Source organism: Simochromis diagramma, unplaced genomic scaffold (genome assembly GCF_900408965.1).
Source record: "Simochromis diagramma unplaced genomic scaffold, fSimDia1.1 OVJJ01000695.1, whole genome shotgun sequence".
Classification (NCBI taxonomy): Eukaryota; Metazoa; Chordata; class Actinopteri; order Cichliformes; family Cichlidae; genus Simochromis; species Simochromis diagramma.
The window spans coordinates 543,394-563,829 of NW_024387488.1; the positions used below are offsets into that span (position 1 = coordinate 543,394).

General features: G+C 43.0%; 2 protein-coding genes across 2 annotated transcripts; both read right to left on the minus strand.

Annotated features, from left to right (window-relative positions):
• Positions 1-2,793: 2,793 nt before the first annotated feature.
• Positions 2,794-4,239, minus strand: LOC120724558 (trace amine-associated receptor 13c-like). The gene has a single exon (XM_040016811.1). It carries the CDS (start codon positions 3,895-3,897, stop codon positions 2,917-2,919), a length of 981 nt encoding a protein of 326 aa, XP_039872745.1. The 5' UTR covers positions 3,898-4,239; the 3' UTR covers positions 2,794-2,916.
• A 9,681-nt stretch (positions 4,240-13,920) lies between these two features.
• LOC120724559 (trace amine-associated receptor 13c-like) lies at positions 13,921-15,798 on the minus strand. The gene has a single exon (XM_040016812.1). It carries the CDS (start codon positions 15,738-15,740, stop codon positions 14,763-14,765), a length of 978 nt encoding a protein of 325 aa, XP_039872746.1. The 5' UTR covers positions 15,741-15,798; the 3' UTR covers positions 13,921-14,762.
• Between the last annotated feature and the right edge of the window lie 4,638 nt (positions 15,799-20,436).

Here is a 20,436-nt window from a genome sequence, read left to right on the forward strand (position 1 = left end):
GAATGCCATCAAATGATCATAGCTTGGAAATCTATTCACGAGAGAGACATACATCGTGTCAATCATTAATAAATTACACACTGACATAAAAAATGTGAACTGTGACAAATATGCTAATGGTATGCTGTATAAAATAGTCTGATTAAGAGTATTTGGTGTGTATTTTACCTGTAGCATTAGGATATCGTTTAAATACTAAAGCATCTACATAAAACATACAATCAGCAGAGAAAAAGTAAATATCTATTTTGTTTTCATTAAGACTGGAAAAACTTTCGAAATTTAACTGATGGTGACCTTGGTATATTTTAAACAGTTAGCTTGAATAGAACTTAGGTGTACCTGGTATAGAATCGGATGTCAGTGTCGGAGCCAGCAAAACGCTGTAACCCAAATTCTCGCTGGACACCGTAACTCCTGTATTTCCTTCCTCAGAGTCTCCACGTCTTTGGACAGGTCTTCTGCAGCTGATGCAGATATGTCCAATGCAGACGGCTCAGGGACTGAGCAGTAGTCATGATCTCTTGTAAGACTTTTGCTCTTCTTGATCGTCAGGAGGAACTAGTTCAAGGCGTCGCTCCGTTCTCTCCCAAACACTACGCCGCGGTGGTTCAACTTTATAGCCATTCCACTCAAAAAGTGTTGGTACAGCACCTTTAATAAGCCTCCTTCGACCATCGAGGTTGTTGGCTCTATGAGTTGATCACTGGCAAAGTGTCTGCAGCAGACCCTGGTGTGAGAGGTGATCGTGAAATGATCCCGGCGTATGTTTACCAGCCATTGTCTTCTCAAGTCGGAATGGGTCGGAAAAGCATGAAAACTTAGTATGCCGTTAAATTTGGCTGAAGCTGAACAAAGTGGGACACAGCAATGCTCGGAGTATTTCTTCTCCTGTTTTTGAAAATGTTCTGTTTTAAATACTTTCCTTTTTATACTCATTCTGAAGCGACATTAGCATAGCTACCGATAGATAAGCAAACGTACCGGAAACGCACAAGCGGTACTATTTGGAAACGGAAATACGTCACATGCCCTAGTGCAAGTAGTCTATTACTACATCTTTTTGAGCAGATTGAACTAATGAGTGTTAATTGGTGACTTCAACAGAATTTTATTACATTTTGGGGAGCCTAATCTAACCAGACCAGTGGCTAGCTTCTCATTTACTGCAAAGATGGCAGAGTGGGCGCAGGCTATTCTCCCAGCTATATGTCAGATGGTGTTTTTAGTAATGTGAAGTTACTACTCACTGAAGAACAGTGTGAGACTGCACGCTTAGATCCTATATTATTCCAACAATCATTCACTGACTGAAAACAATTTCCATCTGAGACCTCCTCCTACACAATCAAGAGCGCAGCAGCCAAAACTGGCACACAGTTACATCTTAGGCCTCTGTTGGTTCTTATCTATATCACATATTGCCAAGCAACCACCTACTGGCCAAAATGATCCATTTGTAGCACTCATGCATTTATAACACCTTATAAAACACTTTTCTGCATTTGTGTCTATATACACAAATGCAGTCATACTACACCTATATATGTAGTATGATGTCATCACTTTACCTACCTAACAACAGACTAAAGCAAGATTTATATAATACAGCAGGACAAGTAATACCAGGGACCCACAATAATAGGATTGTAATACAATCAACCCCATATTTGTTTTCTATTTATGCATTTAGGAAATAAAATCTGTGATTTTCCCTCTTTTGAATTCTTAGTTGTTATGTATATTTGTCAGACTTAGAAGTTTCAGGTCATCATATAAATTTTAATATTTTTTATATTAAACAAAGATAATCTTGAATTAATACAAGTTCAGCAAATTCAGCAAGTTTGACAGTTACCAAGCTTGCTAGGGTGATTAATTATAATAACATTTATTCCGTGAGGGCTCTTTCACAAGTGCCTAATGTGTGTGTTTCTACCTACCTATATATAGATACACACAAATGATTATAATTAATCACTTTTTTCATTTGTTCAAGAAGCTATATCAAAAAATCCAGAAACCTTAGTAGAATAGATTTCACATATTAACATTGATCCACATAGTATTATTATTATTATTATTATTATTATTATTATTATTATTACTACTACTACTACTACTACTACTACTACTAATAATAATAATAATAATAATAATAATAATAATAATAATATTGTCTAAATAAGAAGTGCAAAGAAACTCCACTAAAAAGCCAAATCATTACATTGATAAGAAAATCTGTTCCATGTGTTTACTATGCTGCCGTCCACCTTTAACCTCTAAATACTCACTTATGTTGATAGTTAGCACTCAGACATGTGCTGGAAGTATTGTGGTATGAGTTAGTTTGTTGCTGTGTGCAGGTTGTATGGATCCTTGAGAAAGCACAGGGTGATACGAGTTTAGGTATTTTTATTTTAAGGATTGTAAATGTGGTTTGTTAGACATAATATTGAACATGTTGAGAAGATTTTCAGATTGAAAGAGTAAGACAGCTGCAGGTATTTCTCATACAATGACAATGTTTTTGATTCAGCAAAGTAAAGTCTGAAAGAGCCCTTTACAGTCAGACTGTGTGACAATAAATGACAACAACATAAGCAGACTTTAATACCTTCACAGAGATTATGAATTAAAAAAAAAAAGCCATTAACAGGAATCAAAATGACTAACCTCTTTTATTGCAACTTAGCACATATTTATGAGGAGTTATATTAAAGATTGGTGCATGCATTTAATTCCTGCAATTTTCAGGTGCACAGGAGATCTGCATGCAGGGCCACTACCTGCACGGGTCTGCGCTGCTGCTCATTATGTACTGAACAAAAGGTGATGCTGGGCAGATGAACACCCACATTTAATAATTTTTCAATTTTCATGATAAATTTTCACCTTTAAGTTGTATTGTACTGTCTACATGATTTTGAGATCTCTGGAGTGAGGCTGCAGTATTCTGAGGGTGAAGATGAATTTGATAGCTCTTCTAAACCAGGGGTAAAACAGAACATAAATCACAGGGTTTACACAAGCATTTATTAGCATGATCCAAAACAGCACAGCATAATAAGGCAAGCGTGTAGAGGTGTCCACACCTGTAAAGGAAGGATAATAATAAGGGCAGAAGCACATTACAAACACAGCTATCAAAATCCCGAGTGTCCTGGCTGCCTTCAACTCTGATTTTTTAGCAGCTGGAGCTGCTCTCACAGCCACCTGCGACTGAATGGCACGCACCTGAGAAACAGCAACCACAAACACCCTCATGTACATAACAAACATTACAGCAAAGGGGGCAACACATGACAAAAGGAGATCTACTGTGCCCGTAGTGTAGCTGATGAACACAACACACTCCCCGTGACAGGAGCTGAACCTGTCTGGCCACCCTATGTGCTCCATGAGAATGCAGCCATTGTAGAGAAGAGAGCAGGCCCAGCAGAAACAGACTGAAAGCTTCACTCTGTTCACTGTGATCTTTGAGGAATAGAGCAGAGGGTCACAGATGGCTATATAGCGATCTACAGATATGAGCACCATGCTGTCCAGAGAAAAAGAGAGGAGGCAGTAAGACAAATAAGGACTGAGAGCACACATCAGCCTCCCCAGCAGCCAACACGTCTCGATGTAGCGCAGGCCCTCGATGGGCATCACCAGCAACCCCAAAAGCAGGTCAGACACGGCCAGGGACAGGAGCAGGGCATTGGTCGGGGTGTGGAGCTGCTTGAAGTGGGAGATGGAGACGACCACAAGCAGGTTGAGCACCACAGTGAGCAGTGAGACTGAAGCCAGCAGAGTGTAGAGAAGAGTGGCCTGGGAGGTGGGTCGCAGCAGCCACCTGCAGGAGGAGTTGAGGTTAGGGAAGCAGAGGGGAGGACCCCCAGTGCCGTCCATCATAGAAAAAGGGAAGACCTGCAACTGTGCTCGAGAGTCTTCATTTATCTTCTTCAAACACCCCCCACCTTTTTTTAAACATCCTATGAATGATGAAACTTATTGTCTTAAACTTCATCACCTCTCCTTCTTCCTCTGTATAAATTCAGCTGGGATTTATTTTAGTTGAGCCTTGGAAAAAGTTTCACAACTGTAGTGTGTTGTACTCCCGAAGCCTTTCACAACTTGGACTTTGACCCATTGGGTTTATACTGATATAATAATGGTAAATGGCCTGCATTTGTATAGCACTTTTCTAGTCCTTAAGGACCCCAAAGCACTTTACACTACATTCAGTCATTCACACACTTGCGATAGCAAGCTACATTGTAGCCACAGCTGCCCTGGGGCGCACTGACAGACACAGGCGCCACCGGGCCCTCTGACCACCGCCAGTAGGCAAACATGGGGTTAGTATCTTGCCCAAGGATATTTGGCATGCAGCCAGGAGGCAGCCTGGGATCGAACCACCGACCTTCTGATTAGTGGCTGACCTGCTCTGCCACCTGAGCTACAGCCACCCCATAATAATGAAAAACACTAGAATGCTCCAAAACTGTAATTGGAGCTGTGATGTTGATTTTACACTAGCTTTGCATGATTATTGCAGAGTAGCTCTGCATAGCTGACGGTTAAAAAATACCTAATTTTTATCATGCTGGGCCATGCAGATGGGCCTGCTGGGCTTAAAGCTAGAGAATGAAATGTCTGCTCTAATGGACTTTATATAGATCTTTGATTATCTGAAACATGTAAATGTGACAAATATGCAAAAAAAAAGGGACCCAGCAAGGGGGCAAAAACTTCTTCACAGCACTGAATGTGCTGCAGATCAGGAAGGTTGGACCTCTTGACTGAGTGGAACACCCTCCTAAGAGCTAAGAGGTCAGATCAGGTGCAGTTCGGTACTCCCACTAAGAATCCTCTCTATAGAGCAAGTGTAGAAGTTCCTGAAGTCTTTCAATCCACTGATGCAGTAGAGTCTTGATGGGCTTTCTTCACCAAGAGTGAATTGTTGTCCTTTACGCTTACTTCCTATTTAACTGAGAACATCTTAATCGCAACCCCCCCCCCCCCCCTCAACAGTTGGGACAAATCATTTGGCAAATAAGAAAGCAAAGGGGACCAAACATTGAGAAAGAGACTCTCATTTCCTCCTAAAATAGCAGCAGTTCTTTCGTGAGGAATAACTTTAAATAATTCTCTGTACCACAAAGTCACAGAGGAGGGTTTATCCTTAACCCAATTAATGAGAATACATTTCCTAGCTACCAGCAATAGTTTGTCACATAATTTGCGCTGCAAGTGATTCAATGTTACTTCTTTTGAGGGTAGGCCAAGAAGAAAATACCCGGGGTCTCTTTGAATCAGATTGTTAAGAATATTACTTAGTTCTTGAAATATGAAGCTCCAAAATCTTTTGATTAATTTACATTCCCAAAAGTAATGAAAAAAGTGCCAGTTTCTTTTGACATTTACTACAAAAATGGGAAATATGAGGTGCAATCTTATGCAAGACATTAGGAGCTATATAAAGGCGATGTATGATTTTGTATTGGGTTTCTCGCAAGCGGTTGCAAGTAAAAGTGGAACTACCCATGTTAATGGCTCCTTTCCACTTCTCTTTGGTATATTGATTATTCAGATCTCTCTCCCATTTATGAATAGCGCTCAATGTGTTGCTACTGAGAGTATATAGGAGAGAATAAAAGGCTGAAATAAAATGAGTTCTGTCTTTTCGCTTAATAAGAAATGTCTCAATATCATCATATATAAATATTTCTGAAGACTGTGGAATTTTAGAATGAACAAAGTTACAAACCTGGAGAAAGCCAAAAAAGGTGGTCTCTAGGAATATTAAAATTTGACTGTAATTGCTCAAAGTTCATCAGTGTGTTGTTTTGATACAAATCGCATATTACCCTTAATCCCTTTTTGTGCCACTTATCGAACATACTGTGAGACATTCCTGGAACAAAGTCTTTGTTTCTCAGTAAAGGAGTCAAGAATGAAGTGTAATCTTCTCTACCCAACCTTTTACGCATTTCCCCCCAGACCCTTATTGATTGGGTTATTCTTAATCCCCATTTGTAATATTGTTTTTTTGTCACAGACAGCTAAGCTCCAAAGGGAATAAGGTAAAGTGGACCAAGAGTCTAGGTGAGAGTGAGAATTTAGATAAGCATGTAGCCACTCCCATAAGACATGGCTATGACATGCCCAATTATAAAAAATTTAATTTGGTAAGCCTAAGCCTCCCCTATCTATAGGCAGTAGTAAAGTTCCAATCCTTAATCTAGGTTTCTTGCCACGCCAGATAAATTTTGAAAAGGTTTTTTCTATATCACAAGAAACTTTCTGGGTGATCAGTAAAGGTAGCATTTGTAGGGGATATAATAAACGCGGGAGAACACTCATTTTGATTAAGTTCACACACATAAGAGAAAGCGGCAATTTTTGCCATGTATCGAAATCTTTTTTGATTTTTATTATAACTGGTGATAAGTTCAGTTTCCATAAATCTTTAAGAACTGGTGGAATGTTTAGCCCAAGGTATGTAAAGCTGCTGGGGGACCATTGAAAGGGATTAGAAATATCTGGCAAAGAGTTAATCTGATCACCCAGCGGCATGACTTCTGATTTCCCAAAATTAATTCTGTAACCAGAGAATGAGCTGAACTCATGTATAGTAGACATAATTAATTCTGTAACCAGAATGGTGTTGATTGTTCTGGTTTTGATAAGAACAGCAAAATATCATCAGCATACAATGCTATCTTATGATTTGTTCCACCCACTGTTATACCATGCACATCTTGGTGCTGGCGAATGGCCTCAGCTAGAGGTTCAAGTGCTAATGCAAAGAGGAGAGGGGACAGGGGACAGCCTTGCCTCGTACCTCTTTGCAGTGGAAACGCTGATGATTGTACATCATTAGTTATGACACAAGCTTCTGGAAGTTTGTAGATAGTTTTAATCCATGCAATAAAACCCTCACCTAAGCCAAATCTTTCTAACACATTAAATAAATATGTCCACTCGATTCTGTCAAATGCCTTTTCGGCATCTAAAGATATAACATAGGCTTTATAACGCTGAATTCTAGAGATGAATGCAGTGCGTTTTATTCAGAGTGAGTGACAACAATCCAACAATAATCCCCTTTGCGCTCCCGACTCCCGTGTAGTGTCCATTCCCCCGTGCTCCACGTCTCTGCTCCCTTATACTTGAGTCTGCTGCCCTCCTGTGCTCCACTTTCCTCCTGGGGAAAACAACAGAGGCAGCCATTAGTACAATCCCACGGTCGCGGCAAAGTCACACTAACTATAGCTGGAAAACTGGCGAGTAGTCACGCGTATTATCCAGCTTCAAGGAGCTCTCAGCTACACTCCTATGTAGCTCCCCTGACGAGCCTGATCAGCTGCAGGTGTGTGTATTCTCCTCCGCAGGTGTGGCCAGGCGGTGAAGCCGGTGACGGCTGAAGTGGCCCCTCGGACCCTCCAGCGGAGACAGACACGTGACCGGTATGGAGACCTCTGGCCAAGGGAATGCTGACTGTGACTGTACAGGGCACACAGCCGGCTCATGATGCTGCAGCTCGGGCTGTGCAGAGCAGACATTCTGTTCCAGCACCGGTAGTGCCCCGCAGTCCTCTGCTGGCAGACTGAGCTTCTCTGAGCATTCAGCAGAGGATGGAAGTGGCAGTGTTGCCGGCTGAGTTACAGGCCATGCTGCCATGGGCTGAGCTACAGTCTGGACAGCTATGGGCTGAGCTACAGGCTGTGCAGCTAACTGTGCTACAGGCTGGGCAGCTTACTGTGCTATAGCTACAGGCTCGGCAGCTGACTGAGCTTCAAGCTGGGCAGATGACCGAGTTACAGCTACAGGCTGTGCTGATGGAGAAACTAATAATGACACAGCAACTGCAACAATTTCCAGGAACCCAGAGCTAGCTGAGGCCTCCAGTTCAGTCACTGTGGAAGCCCTGGAGTGAGGAAATGTCTTGTGGCTGTCAGGCTTAGCTAAACAAAGCTCAGGCATCGGGCTCTCCAATACCAGGCCCTTCAACACATCAGCAGCCACGAACTCTCAAGTTCTCAAGTTCTTTAACATTAGTAAAGTCAGGAGCTTTTTCCTCCAGGCTCTTCTCCTCAGCCAGTACTTACCTGCCTTCTCTTTTCCATCTTAGCCCTCTCCACCTCTGCAAGCCTCTTCTTCTTTGCCTGTACTCTTATCCTTTCCTCCTCATCTCTTTTCTTCCTTTCTTCCTCCTGAATTTTAACAGTCACAGGGAGGGAATTTGCAAAATTAGCAGAGCCAATTTTACTCACCACAGCGTCCTGGGCTGCTGGAGTGGTTAGCAGGGTGGAGGCTGCCATAGGTGGAGCAGATGGCTGAACTTCAAATGGCTTAGCCGATGGACAGGCTACTTTAGCGTTTGCAGTCTCACAGTCTTCTGTTAACAAACAAAAAGACGGAGTGGGTGGAGAAAAATTGTCCTTATTACTCACCACAGCCGGCAGTTGGAAAGTCCGGGAATCCGGCTGCAGTGAGGAGCGCCAGCGGTGCGAGCGACGCTTCCTTGACGATGCCAGGGCCGGCGTGTCAGGCTGAGGGTCTGCCAGCTGGCCGGGCTGGAGAGCAGTCTGAGTTGGAGAGTGGAGGGTGTTAATTAAGAAGTCAGCGACGATTGGAAAGAGACGGTCCATTACCCAAGGGAAACAAGCCAGTGTTTCCCGCAGCTGCTTTTCCACTGTGCGACGCACTTTCCCCCGCCAGCTACAGGTCGCAGAGTCCGTTAATTTTATCCATCACCTCCCTCCTGAACCTCTCCGATGAGTCTGCTGGGTCCATCTGGCTGGATCGTTCTGTCACGGTTTGCCAAGGCAACCCGTGAGGAATGTGGGGATGGAGGGCCCAAACGCTGGACTCTAGAGGTGAATGCAGTGCATTTTATTCACAATGAGTGACAATAATCCAACAATAATTGCCTGTGCGCTCCCGACTCCCGTGCAGTGTCCATTCCCCTGTGCTCAACGTCCCTGCTCCCTTATACTTGAGTCTGCTGCCCTCCTGTGCTCCACTTTCCTCCTGGGGAAAACAACAGAGGCAGTAGTAGTAGACCGTAGTACAATCCCACGGTCGCAGTAAACTCAAACTAACTGTAGCTGGGAAACTGACGAGTAGTCACATGTACCATCCAGCTTTGAGAAGCTCTCAGCTACACTCCTATGTAGCTCCCCTGACGAGCCTGATCGTCAGGCGTGTGTAATTCTTTTTTTTTCTTTTTTTTTCTTTTTGCCTGTCCCATTTGGTTCTTTAGCCGTCAGAATCGTTGTCTGAAGACCAACAAGGATACCCAATGGATCTATTTTGCCAAATGGATCATCGTGGCATTGCCGTATTGGTCCATTTGATCGACCTTTGTTTTTATTATTTATTTTATTTTATTTTCAGTTGTTACAGACGGGACAGACATGAGTGAGGGATAGGAAAGGGAGAAAGAAAGAGGAAGGAAAAGGAAAAACAGAAGGGGAGAGGGACAGTGAGAAAGGGGAAAAAATAAAAATAAAAAAAATAAAATAAAATCTCCTGGATCACCTGTTGAGAGAGAAAGAATAGAAAACAAGCAAAAAAAACCCCCCAAAGCAACATACTAAACACAACTAGAGATGGCACGATACCACTTTTTTATGTCCGATACCGATACCGATATCATAAATTTGGATATCTGCCGATACCGATATGAATCCGATATAGTGTTTTTTAATCAACAAAACTGTTTTTTAAATATCTTGCTGCATTTTGTATAAGTTCATACTCAAGTTTAAAACAACAACTACACTAAAGCTATTCTGTTATACCTGTATGCAAAAAAAAATATTTCATACTTCAGCAATACTGATCAATCTAATAAACTTAAACCTACACCATCCTCCCTATTCTGGTATTTTAAAGAGTACTTAGCATAAATATTAAGCAACCTAACTAATAGGGTTCCAACTCCCAGCAACAACAAAAATAAATAAATAAAAAATAGGGAACCACCCCTCACGCTCCACCTCATGATGCTTAATCGACGTAATCAACCTTAATTTGATGCAGTGTGAAAAAAAATGCACAGAAATCAATTATTTTTCAAGAAATATTAAATAGATTCAACATCTTTCTTCAACAAAATTGCAGACTGCACAGATGGTACCTTCCCAAAGGAAAAAGTACTATAGCTTACTAGGGTATATATATATTAGACTTAATAGTTACTATATACAGTAATGGACTTCTATTCATTTTGCATCAAATTAAAACTTTGGGTGTCAGATAATTATTTATTAAAAGCTAGACATTTTAAATGAGAATAAGAAAGAAAAGTATGTCTTTGTGCCCCCTTTTCCCTGTTAATGCCCTATCGGCCCCCCTGGCTAAACTTTGCTAGATCCGCCCCTGCACAGTTACCAGCGTCAGCTACGTAGAAAAAGATCCTCGAGTAGAAAGTAATATTAATTCTAACAACAGCTTATCAAGCTTAAACGTGCTGCTGTTGTTCAACCGCTGGTTTCCTCTTTCTGGTGCAAAGTGGGCCAAAAGCAAACTAGAGACACGGACTCGCGACAGAAAAGCCGATCAGCTGATCGTTAAGCAGTTTCATGATTGAAGTAGCAGCAAGAAGAGGCAGTCGCTCCATATATCGCTTGTTAAGCTTAACGCAGGAATGCTTTACAAACATTCAGAGATGGACTTACACACTTGCTTTACTTCTCTCGGGATAACTTTGTCGGAGATGAAATGCCGGGTTGCTAGTGAAGCTCCAAATGCTATCCAGACCACCGACAGGTCCCGCATGCCACAGCCGCTCTATCACGTGATGCATACTGCTCCGACGTGCTAACGTTCTGAGGTGAGTTACGACGTGTTGCAAGTTTTGTGAGGTGCTTTCGTGATATTTAATGGATCAGATTACATTTTTTATTTTTCTCCGATATCCGATCCAGTAATTTAGGTCAGTATCGGACTGATACCGATACATAATATCGGATCGGTCCATCTCTAAACACAACACCATCGCATTAATCTAGCTAAGTGTAAACAGCAGTAAATACTAAATATTCAATGTTGTTGTGCAGCACGCAGGACAGACAGCGCACAATGTGCTTTGAAGTAGCAGCCAAGAAAGGTGTAATTTAAGTCTACGAACAGTGAACACCCGTGTGCACACCTGTGTGGATCAGCGCGCTTGTATTCAAATGGTTTCCACATGTAATGGTCTGCAAGAGGATGTAGAGAGCCATAGCCCTGTCCCCCAGGGCATGAAGCAGGTATGGAGGAGATCCAGGCCCCAGACATCCAGAGGCCCCAGAGTGCGAGAGCCCAAGGAGGACCACCGGAGGGGCATCCGTGCCACCCTCATGGGAAGGGCTGAGGATCCCCAGACGAGGCGTCACCCAGTAGCCACCGAGCAGAAGCTAGAGCGGGCTGCACCGGCGTGCCCGCTGGCTCTGCCGGCAGCCAGCTGTGCCAGAGTGAACCGAGCTGCAGGCCCAGAGGCCGGAGGCCTGAGGGCCCCCCGCACCCCGGAGGAGGCCTGACCGAGCAACAGGCGCCAGGCCCCGCCAAGTAGCCACCGGGAGTGAGCTGGTACATACCTGAGCGCCCAGCCCCGGACACCAAGAACCACCAATGCACCGACCCCTGAGGGCATCAGTCACCGGCAGGGAGTGTGGTGAAGGGAGATAGGCCTTGGAGGGCCTGGGAGTTCCCAGAGAGGTGGAGTCTAAGACCCGACCTGACATATAGACACAGACAAACAGGCACACACAGACACAAACATGCATTCCCACCCTCATGCACACTTATACAAACACTCAGCACTCACCCAACGTAAGGATTGGCGTGTGTGATTCTGCTCTGCAGGTGTGGCCAGGCTCCAGGCAGACACACCCACACATACCCACATAGATCACCCACATACACAAACATGGATCTGGGTCACCCAGAACCAGGTCCTCAGAGAAGCTCATTCTCATTCCCACCGTTTCACACTCAGCTGTGAACAGTTCCAAGGCGAGCTGGAGGCCATTACCCGATGAAGCCAACAGAACCACATCATACGCAAAAAACAGAGATGAGATCCTGAAACCACCCAAGTGGAAGCCTTCCGCCACTTGGCTATGCCCAGAAATCCTGTCCATAAAAATTCTGAACAGAATCGGTGACAAAGGGCAGCCCTGGTGAAGCCCATCACCCACCAGGAACGAGTCCGACTTATTGCTGGCTATCTGGACGATGCTCTTGCAACGGTTGTATAAGGACTGGATGGCCCGTAGCAATGGGCCAGACACCCCATACTCCTGGAGCACCCCCCACAGGATCCCCGAGGGACACGGTCGAATGCCTTCTTCAAGTCCACGACACACATGTAGACTGGTTGGGCAAACTCTCATGCACCTTCAAGTATCCTTGAGAGGATGAAGAGCTGATCCAGTGTTCCACGACCAGGACAAAAAACGCATCATTCCTCCTGTATCCAAGGTTCGACTAACGGATGGACTCTCCTCTCCAGCACCCTGGCATAGGCTTTCCCAGGGAGGCTGAGGAGTGTGATTCCCCTGTAATTGGAACACAACCTCCTGTCCCCTTTCTAAAAGATGGGAACCACCACCCCGGTCTGCCAATCCAGGGGTACTACCCCTGATCTCCATGCAACATTGTAGAGGTGTGTCAACCAAGACAGCCCTACAACATCTGGAGCCTTCAGGAACTCAGGGTGGACCTCATCCAACCCAGGGGCTCTGCCACCAAGGAGCTGTTTAACTGCCTCAGTGACACCTCTGGTGTCCACCATTTGGTTTGAGGATTACCACCACGACAGTGTAAAGCAAGTGTTCTTAACAATATTAATAAGTCTGCAGTTTGTTACAATCCACTTGGCAATTGTGTAAGTCAGTGTTTCCGAGGTAGACTTACTGAGTCCCCGATGCTCCGTGAGTGGTTTGTCGCAAGCTGGGTGACATGTTAGCCAAGGTCCTAGCAGCATCCCAGACTAACGTATGCTTTACCTCAATGTGATATTTTAAGCTGGAAGTACCTCGGTGAAAAGAAAATTCATTCTTGCACATTGTGCATAATACTTTATGTCGGTCGACTGTTCCATCTTGTTATTTTTTTAATACTCAAATTTCCCATCGAGAGGGCCAATGTGCATTTAATAATAATAATGGATTGGATTTATATAGCGCTTTACAATGCCACTATTCATTCACTCTCACACACTGGTGGAGGCAAGCTATAGTTGTAGCCACAGCTGGGGCACCCTGGGGCAGACTGACAGAAGCGAGGGTGCCATATCGCGCCATCGGCCCCTCTGGCCAACACCAGTAGGCGGTAGGGTAAAGTGTCTTGCCCAAGCACACAACGACCAGGACAGAGAGGCCGGGGATCGAACCGGCAACCTTCCGGTTACAGATGCGCTTCCCAACCCCCTGAGCCACGGTCGCCCCATTTATCATTTTCCATATTGAGTTGAGTGGATCAGCTGCCCATCACTACCAGATCAACTGCCCATTTGCGCATGTAACTGTACTTGGACAAACTGCCCGAAATGCGTTGAAAAAACATTGCAGCGATTTTGAGTCATTTTGCACTCGAGATGCGTTAATTGCGTTAAAAATTTGAATCGTGTTGACCGTGATGGCAGATTAATTTGCGTTAATTTTGACAGCACTAATTCATATGCAACAGCACATACTACATACAGTAAAACACAAACTGGGGCTTTTGTTTATTATTTAGGAATTGTATCTGTATTATCTGTTATGTAGAGAAGTCAAATTTCTTTGCTCTTGTAAAAATAAGCAGCACCTTGAGGATTTTTGTGCCTACATATGAAAAAAATAACTCAGTCACAGGTCTGGACTGATATTTGCTGAAATGGTATTTGCCTTGATTTATCCATTAAATCCAACATTTGAATTTTTTTCTCTCCCCTGATTCATACACCAAACATTGTTGTATTAAATTCTTATCTTCTCTTTCACGGGGGATAGAGTGCCTCGTATTAGTTAGGCACACAGACGGGAATTCTCTATTACTTCAGTTTAGAGTTGTCTGTATTTTTGAGCCACTGTCGAGCTGCTGAGTTTCACAGACCTGCTTCACACAGACACCAGGGAGTGGTTTCCTTTGTTGCAAATCTGCAGGTAGCAATTTGAATGTGTGATGTTGTATAAACGAACTATAGTGTCGCTTTTTTTTTCCATTTCTTGAGGGGACGGTGTATTTCACAGTTTGTTTTCACGGTTATTTAAATGAAAAGTGGCAGAGACAAAGACCACTGCAGATCAGTTATTGTTTAAAAACACAGCTGGAAGGACAAGTACATAAAAGCTCCAGTGAAATGCTGAATAACAGTGACAATAATTAATCAGCATTAGCAAAGGCAGAGGGTAAAACACACATAGTAAAGGTCCGCTGATAAGCCTGTTTAATCATGCATGCATTTATCATATTGCATCACAGTAATCTAGCATTTAGTATTATTGCATATACAGCATGTGACTTCATTTATGTGATATTTTTGTACAACTTGTGGTTATATTTTGTGTAAATGTGAGTATTCTGGTAGTGACAAAATGCAGAAAAAGTCATCTTCATCAAGATGGACTTCTATAGCTTATAGTCATTTGAATGTTTTGTAGCTTAGTATTTGCATGTGTATTATTTCCCCAACAGTCTGTGTTTGATCGTGAGGTCACTGTGAAGGATCTCTGTGGAGCAGCAGAAAGGGTTTTTTTTTTAAGAAAAGACTAATGACTGGTTTGTTTCAGTGCTGCCTACAGGATCTTGACCTCTCTGGAGTGAGGCTGCAGTATTCTGAGGGTGACAATGAGTCTTATAGCTCTCCTAAACCAGAAGTAGAACAGTACATAAATCACAGGGTTGACACCTGAGTTTGTCAGCACAATCCAAAACAGCAAGGTGTAATAAGGCAAGCTCGTAGAGGTGTCGTCACCTGCAAAGGAAGGATAATAATAAGGGCAGGAGCACATTAGAAAAACAACTATCACAATCCCGAGTGTCCTGGCTGCCTTCAACTCTGATTTTTTAGCAGCTGGAGCTGCTCTCACAGCCACCTGTGACTGAATGGCACGCACCTGAGAAACAGCAACCACAAACACCCTCATGTACAGAATAAACATTACGCCACAGGGGCCGAGAAATGAGAAAAAGAGATTTACTGTTCCTGAAGTTCGGCTGATGAACACCACACACTCCCCATGACAGGAGCTGAACCTGTCTGGCCACCCTATGTGCTCCATGAGAATGCAGCCATTGTAGAGAAGAGAACAGGCCCAGCAGACACAGACTGAAAGCTTCACTCTGTTCACTGTGATCTTTGAGGAATAGAGCAGAGGGTCACAGATGGCTATATAACAATCTACAGATATGAGCACCATGCTGCCCAGAGAGACAGAGAGGAGACAGTAAGACAAATGAGGACTGAGAGCACACATCAGCCTCCCCAGCAGCCAACACATCTTGATGTAGCGCAGGCCCTCGATGGGCATCACCAGCAACCCCACCAGCAGGTCGGACACGGCCAGGGACAGGAGCAGGTCGTTGGTCGGGGTGTGGAGCTGCTGGAAGTGGGAGATGGAGACAACCACGAGCAGGTTGAGCACCACAGTGAGCAGTGAGACTGAGGCCAGCAGAGTGTAGAGAAGAATGGTCTGGGAGGTGGGTCGCAGCAGCAGCCTGCTGGAGGAGTTGAGGTTAGGGAAGCAGAGGGGAGGACCCCCAGTGCCGTCCATCGGGGAGAAAGGGAAGACCTACAACTGTGCTTGAGAGTCTTCATTTATCTTCTTCAAACACACCCCCACCATTTTTCTCTCTGTTTTTAAAAAAATCCCTAAATGATGAAACTCCTTGTCTTAAACTTCATTACCTCTCCTCCTTCCTTTGTATGAATTCAGCAGGGATTTATTTTAGTTGATCTTTGAAAAAAGTTTCAGAACTGCACTGTATTGTATAAACCTTTCACAACTTGGAATTTGACCCATTGGGTTCATACTGATATATATGAAAAAATGAAAAACATTGGAATGCTCCAAAACTGTAATTGGAGCTCTGATGTTGATTTTACAGTACCTTTGCATGATAATTCTAGAGTAGCTTTGCATAGTTCATGGTTAAAAAATACCTCATTGTATCATGCTGGGGCTTGGTGCTGCTCTTCAGCCCAAGATGTTTTAGCTCCCCTCTCTTTAGGGTCACTATGTCTTTAAAGCGACTGGTCTTCTTCTGATTGGCTGCCTCTTGCAATGTTTTAACTGCAGATGGGTCTGCTGTGCTCAAAGCTAGAGATGGACATATCTGCTCTAACAGACTTGATATAGATCTTTGATTATCTGAAACATGTAAGTGAGACAAATATGTAAAAAAAATAAGAACTCAGGAAGGGGGCAAAAACTTTTTCATGGCACTGAATGTGCTGCAGATCCGGAACGTTGGACTTGATGTTCCTCTCGGCTGAGTGGGCCACCCTCCTAGGAGCCAAGAGGTCAGATCAGGTGCAGTTCGGTACTCCCACTAAGAATCCTCTCTATAGAGCAAGTGTAGAAGTTCCTGAATTCCCTCAAACAAAAGCGGAAGTTTAAAGTCTTTCAATCCACTGATGCAGTAGTCTTGATGGGCTTTCTTCACCAGGGTGTTAACAGAGTAAGGACCATTTCATGTCCCGAGAGAAAGCAGTAGCTTTTTCCCTGGACTGTGGTGAAAAGTTTGCCATATACCAGCAGGCAAACTTGTACTAATATAGTGACTTATTCTGTTTTACAGCAGGAATTTTGAACTTAGATTTTAGTTTAATTCATTTTAGCTGCATTATGCACAAAGGAAAAGGAGTCCAGCAGGTTGTTTGGGCGTATTCATCATCATTGATGATGCACTGGCTATAGGAACAGAATAATATGAACACCGTGAAATGCATTCATATGCAACGGCACATAGGTCTGTTACAGTAAAACACAAATTGGGGCTTTTGTTTATTATTTTGGTATTGTATTTGTATTATTTGTCATGTAGAGAAGTCATTTTTTCTTTGCTCTTGTAGAAATAAGCAGCACCTTGAGCATTTTTGTGCCTACGGATAAAAAATGAGTCACAGGTCACAGATGGCTATATAGTGATCTACAGCTATGAGAGCCATGCTGCCCAACGAGACAGAGATAAGGTAGTAAGACAAATAAGGACTGAGAGCACACATCAGCCTCCCCAGCAGCTAACAAGTCTTGATCTTGTGCAGGCCTTGATGGGCATCACCAGCAGCCCCACCAGCAGGTCGGACACGGCCAGGGACAGGAGCAGGTCGTTGGTCGAGGTGTGGAGCTGCTGGAAGTGGGAGATGAGGATGACAACGAGCAGGTTGAGCACCACAGTGAGCAGTAAGATGGAGGCCAGCAGGGTGTAGGGATGAGCGCTCTCTGAGGTGGGTGCCAGGAGGAGTTGAGGTTAGGGAAGCAGAGGGGAGGACCTCCAGAGCCGCACATCGGGGAGGAGCGGTGCATGCATGTGCATCCAGTCAAAGGGAAGAGGTTCAACTATTTGCCAGCTTGCCCCTTTATCCTCTTCTAACACCACCCTGTAATTTTTTACTGGGACCCAACAAGAGTGATGTAACTCCCCTGACTGAGCATCATCATCTTCAACCTCATTTTTCTTCCCCACCGTTTTCGCTCTTGTCGTTACAGTTTTCAGCTTTTGAGTACACTTTCAAATAAACTGTACTTTACAAAGGCTTTAAAAGTTAAATTGGTTATGAGCTGTAGGTTAACAGGCCATTATAAGTACCCCAGGCAAAAATGCTCTAAAAGTTTAACAGGGACCTTCATCATTGTCTTAGAAGTTTAGTTTTAAACACCAATGGGTCATTAAAGCCCTTTAGTGTTTCACATAACCATCTGAAAACACATAGTTATGAACAGGATATAAGAAGCACTTCAAAGTACCCTTGTTATCATGCTTGCCAGGACATAAAAGCAAATATTGATATCATTGCTTCTGAAGCCACTATTACTACGTCTTTTTGAGCAGATTGAACTAATGAGTGGTAATTGGTGACTTCGACAGAATTTTATTACCCGACCAGTGGCTAGCTTCTCATTTACTGTAAAGATGGCTGAGTGGGCTCAGGCTTTTCATCCAGCTATATGTCAGATGGTGTTTTTAGTAATTTGAAGTTACTACTCACTGAAGAACAGTGTGAGACTGCACGCTTAGATCCTATATTATTCCAACAATCATGCAATGACTGAAAACAATTTCCGTCTGAGACCTCCTCCTACACAATCAAGAGCGCAGCAGCCAAAACTGGCACACAGTTACATCTTAGGCCTCTGTTGGTTCTTATCTATATCACATATTGCCAAGCAACCACCTACTGGCCAAAATGATCCATTTGTCACTCTTATGCACTTATAACACCTTTGTACTTCTATGTCTATATGCTTGTACATGTAGTATGATGTCATCACGTTACCTACTTAACAACAGACTAAAGCAACATTTACAGTTGAGGCCAAAATTATTAGCTCTCCAGGAATTATGGAACATTTTCCTAAACTTCTTCTCAATGTTTGCAGCATTGATGAAACTTGATATAATCAAACATTCACCAGTGCTATTTAGTAGCTTTTTGTACATTTTGCAGTGGAAAATACATTTTTCGGTTTGCCTTATATTAAATACAGTACAAAATGGTGTGGTTTAGCCCCATGTGAATGTTTGCTTTCAAAAAACGTTGCATCATTGCAAAGTACAAGGAGACAAATTCTGTAAGAAACATACCTGACCGTGGCCATAAGTGCAAGATTTCAAGAGCTCTGGAGAGGAAAATAGTCAGACATGCCAGCAAGGAACCCTGGACATCTGTCAAGACAATTGTTGCTGACCTGGCCTCTTCTGGAGTTGATGTTTCAAGGAACCCAGTTGTGAGGGCTCTTCATCATGGTGGGCTTCAGGTCCATCGTCCCAGAAGAACCCCTTTACTCAAATAGCAGCACATCACAGCCCGACTGAGGTTTGCTCGTGAACATTTGAAAGGTAAAGATGAGTTTTGGAAGTCTGTGTTTTGGTCTGATAAGACTAAACTGGAACTGTTTGGGCACATGGATGTTGCTTATGTTTGGCGAATAAAGGGACAGGCCTTCAACCCTAGGAACACAGTTCCCACAGTTAAACATGGTTTGGGGCTATTTTGAAGCCTCAGGCACAGGGAGACTTGTTCAGGTGGATGCCATCATGAAAAAAGAAAATTATGTTGACATTTTGAGGGGGGATATGTAAAAATCTTCTCGTAGTCTAGGCTTAGGTCATTGCTGGGTCTTCGAACAAGACAATGACCCAAAGCATACATTGAAATTAGTCCAACAGTTCCTCAAGGATACCAAAACCAAGATCCTGGAGTGGCCCGCACAGAGCCCAGACCTCACTCCTATTGAGAATTTGTGGCAAGTGCTCAAAGTGAATGTCCATGATCGGAAACCATGCAATTTAGACCAGCTAGAAAGATTTGCAATGGAGGAATGGACCAAAATCCCTCAGTAGACCTGTGCCAACCTAGTAAAGACCTACTCTCAGAGATTGTTGTTGGTTGTGGTTCAGAAAGGGTACAGTATTGTCTACTATTGGCCATAGGGATAATAATTTTGGATGTCTCATTTTTGCCCTTTCTTGTTTCAATTCGGTGTATCAATAAAATATCCTAATTAAACTTAGTGGACATTGTTATCTTGGAAACAGATACACTATAAAAACAAATACTTGTTGTTAGTGGTCATTTTTATATTGAAATCAAGAGTGTTGTCTAATTTCACAAGGGCTAATAATTTTGGCCTAAACTGTATAAAGTACAGCAGAACAAGTATTGCCAGGGACTTTAATACAACCCCATATTTATCTTCTATTTATGCATAAAAAAAATAACATCTGTGATTGGCCCTCTTTTGATTTTTTAGTTGTTTTGTGTATTTGTCAGACTTAGAAGTTTCAGATCATCATACAAATTTATATTATTTTATATTAAAAAAATTTTTTATATTAAACAAAGATAATCCAGAATTAAGTTCAGCAATTTTGGCAGCTACTAAATACACACAAATGATTATAACTAGGGCTGTCAACGTTAATGCATTAACGCGGATTAATCAGTCATCTCGATTAATGCAATTACATTTTTTAATGCAATTAATGTATCTGGAACTCAAAATCCTTGAAATGTTTCTTTCAACGCATTTTGGGCAGTTTGTCCAAAGTTTGTCCATTCTGCGCTCCAGGTTTTGGCCTGGAGCACAGAATGCATTAAAAATTTTAATCATGTTAATCGTGATGACACGTTAACGTTGACAGCCCTAATTATTACTGATCACTTTTTTTCAATTTCACTAGTCCCACTCAGGCCTGGTAACTGCCAAACTTGCTTAATCAAGAAATCACTTAAATAGAGCCTGT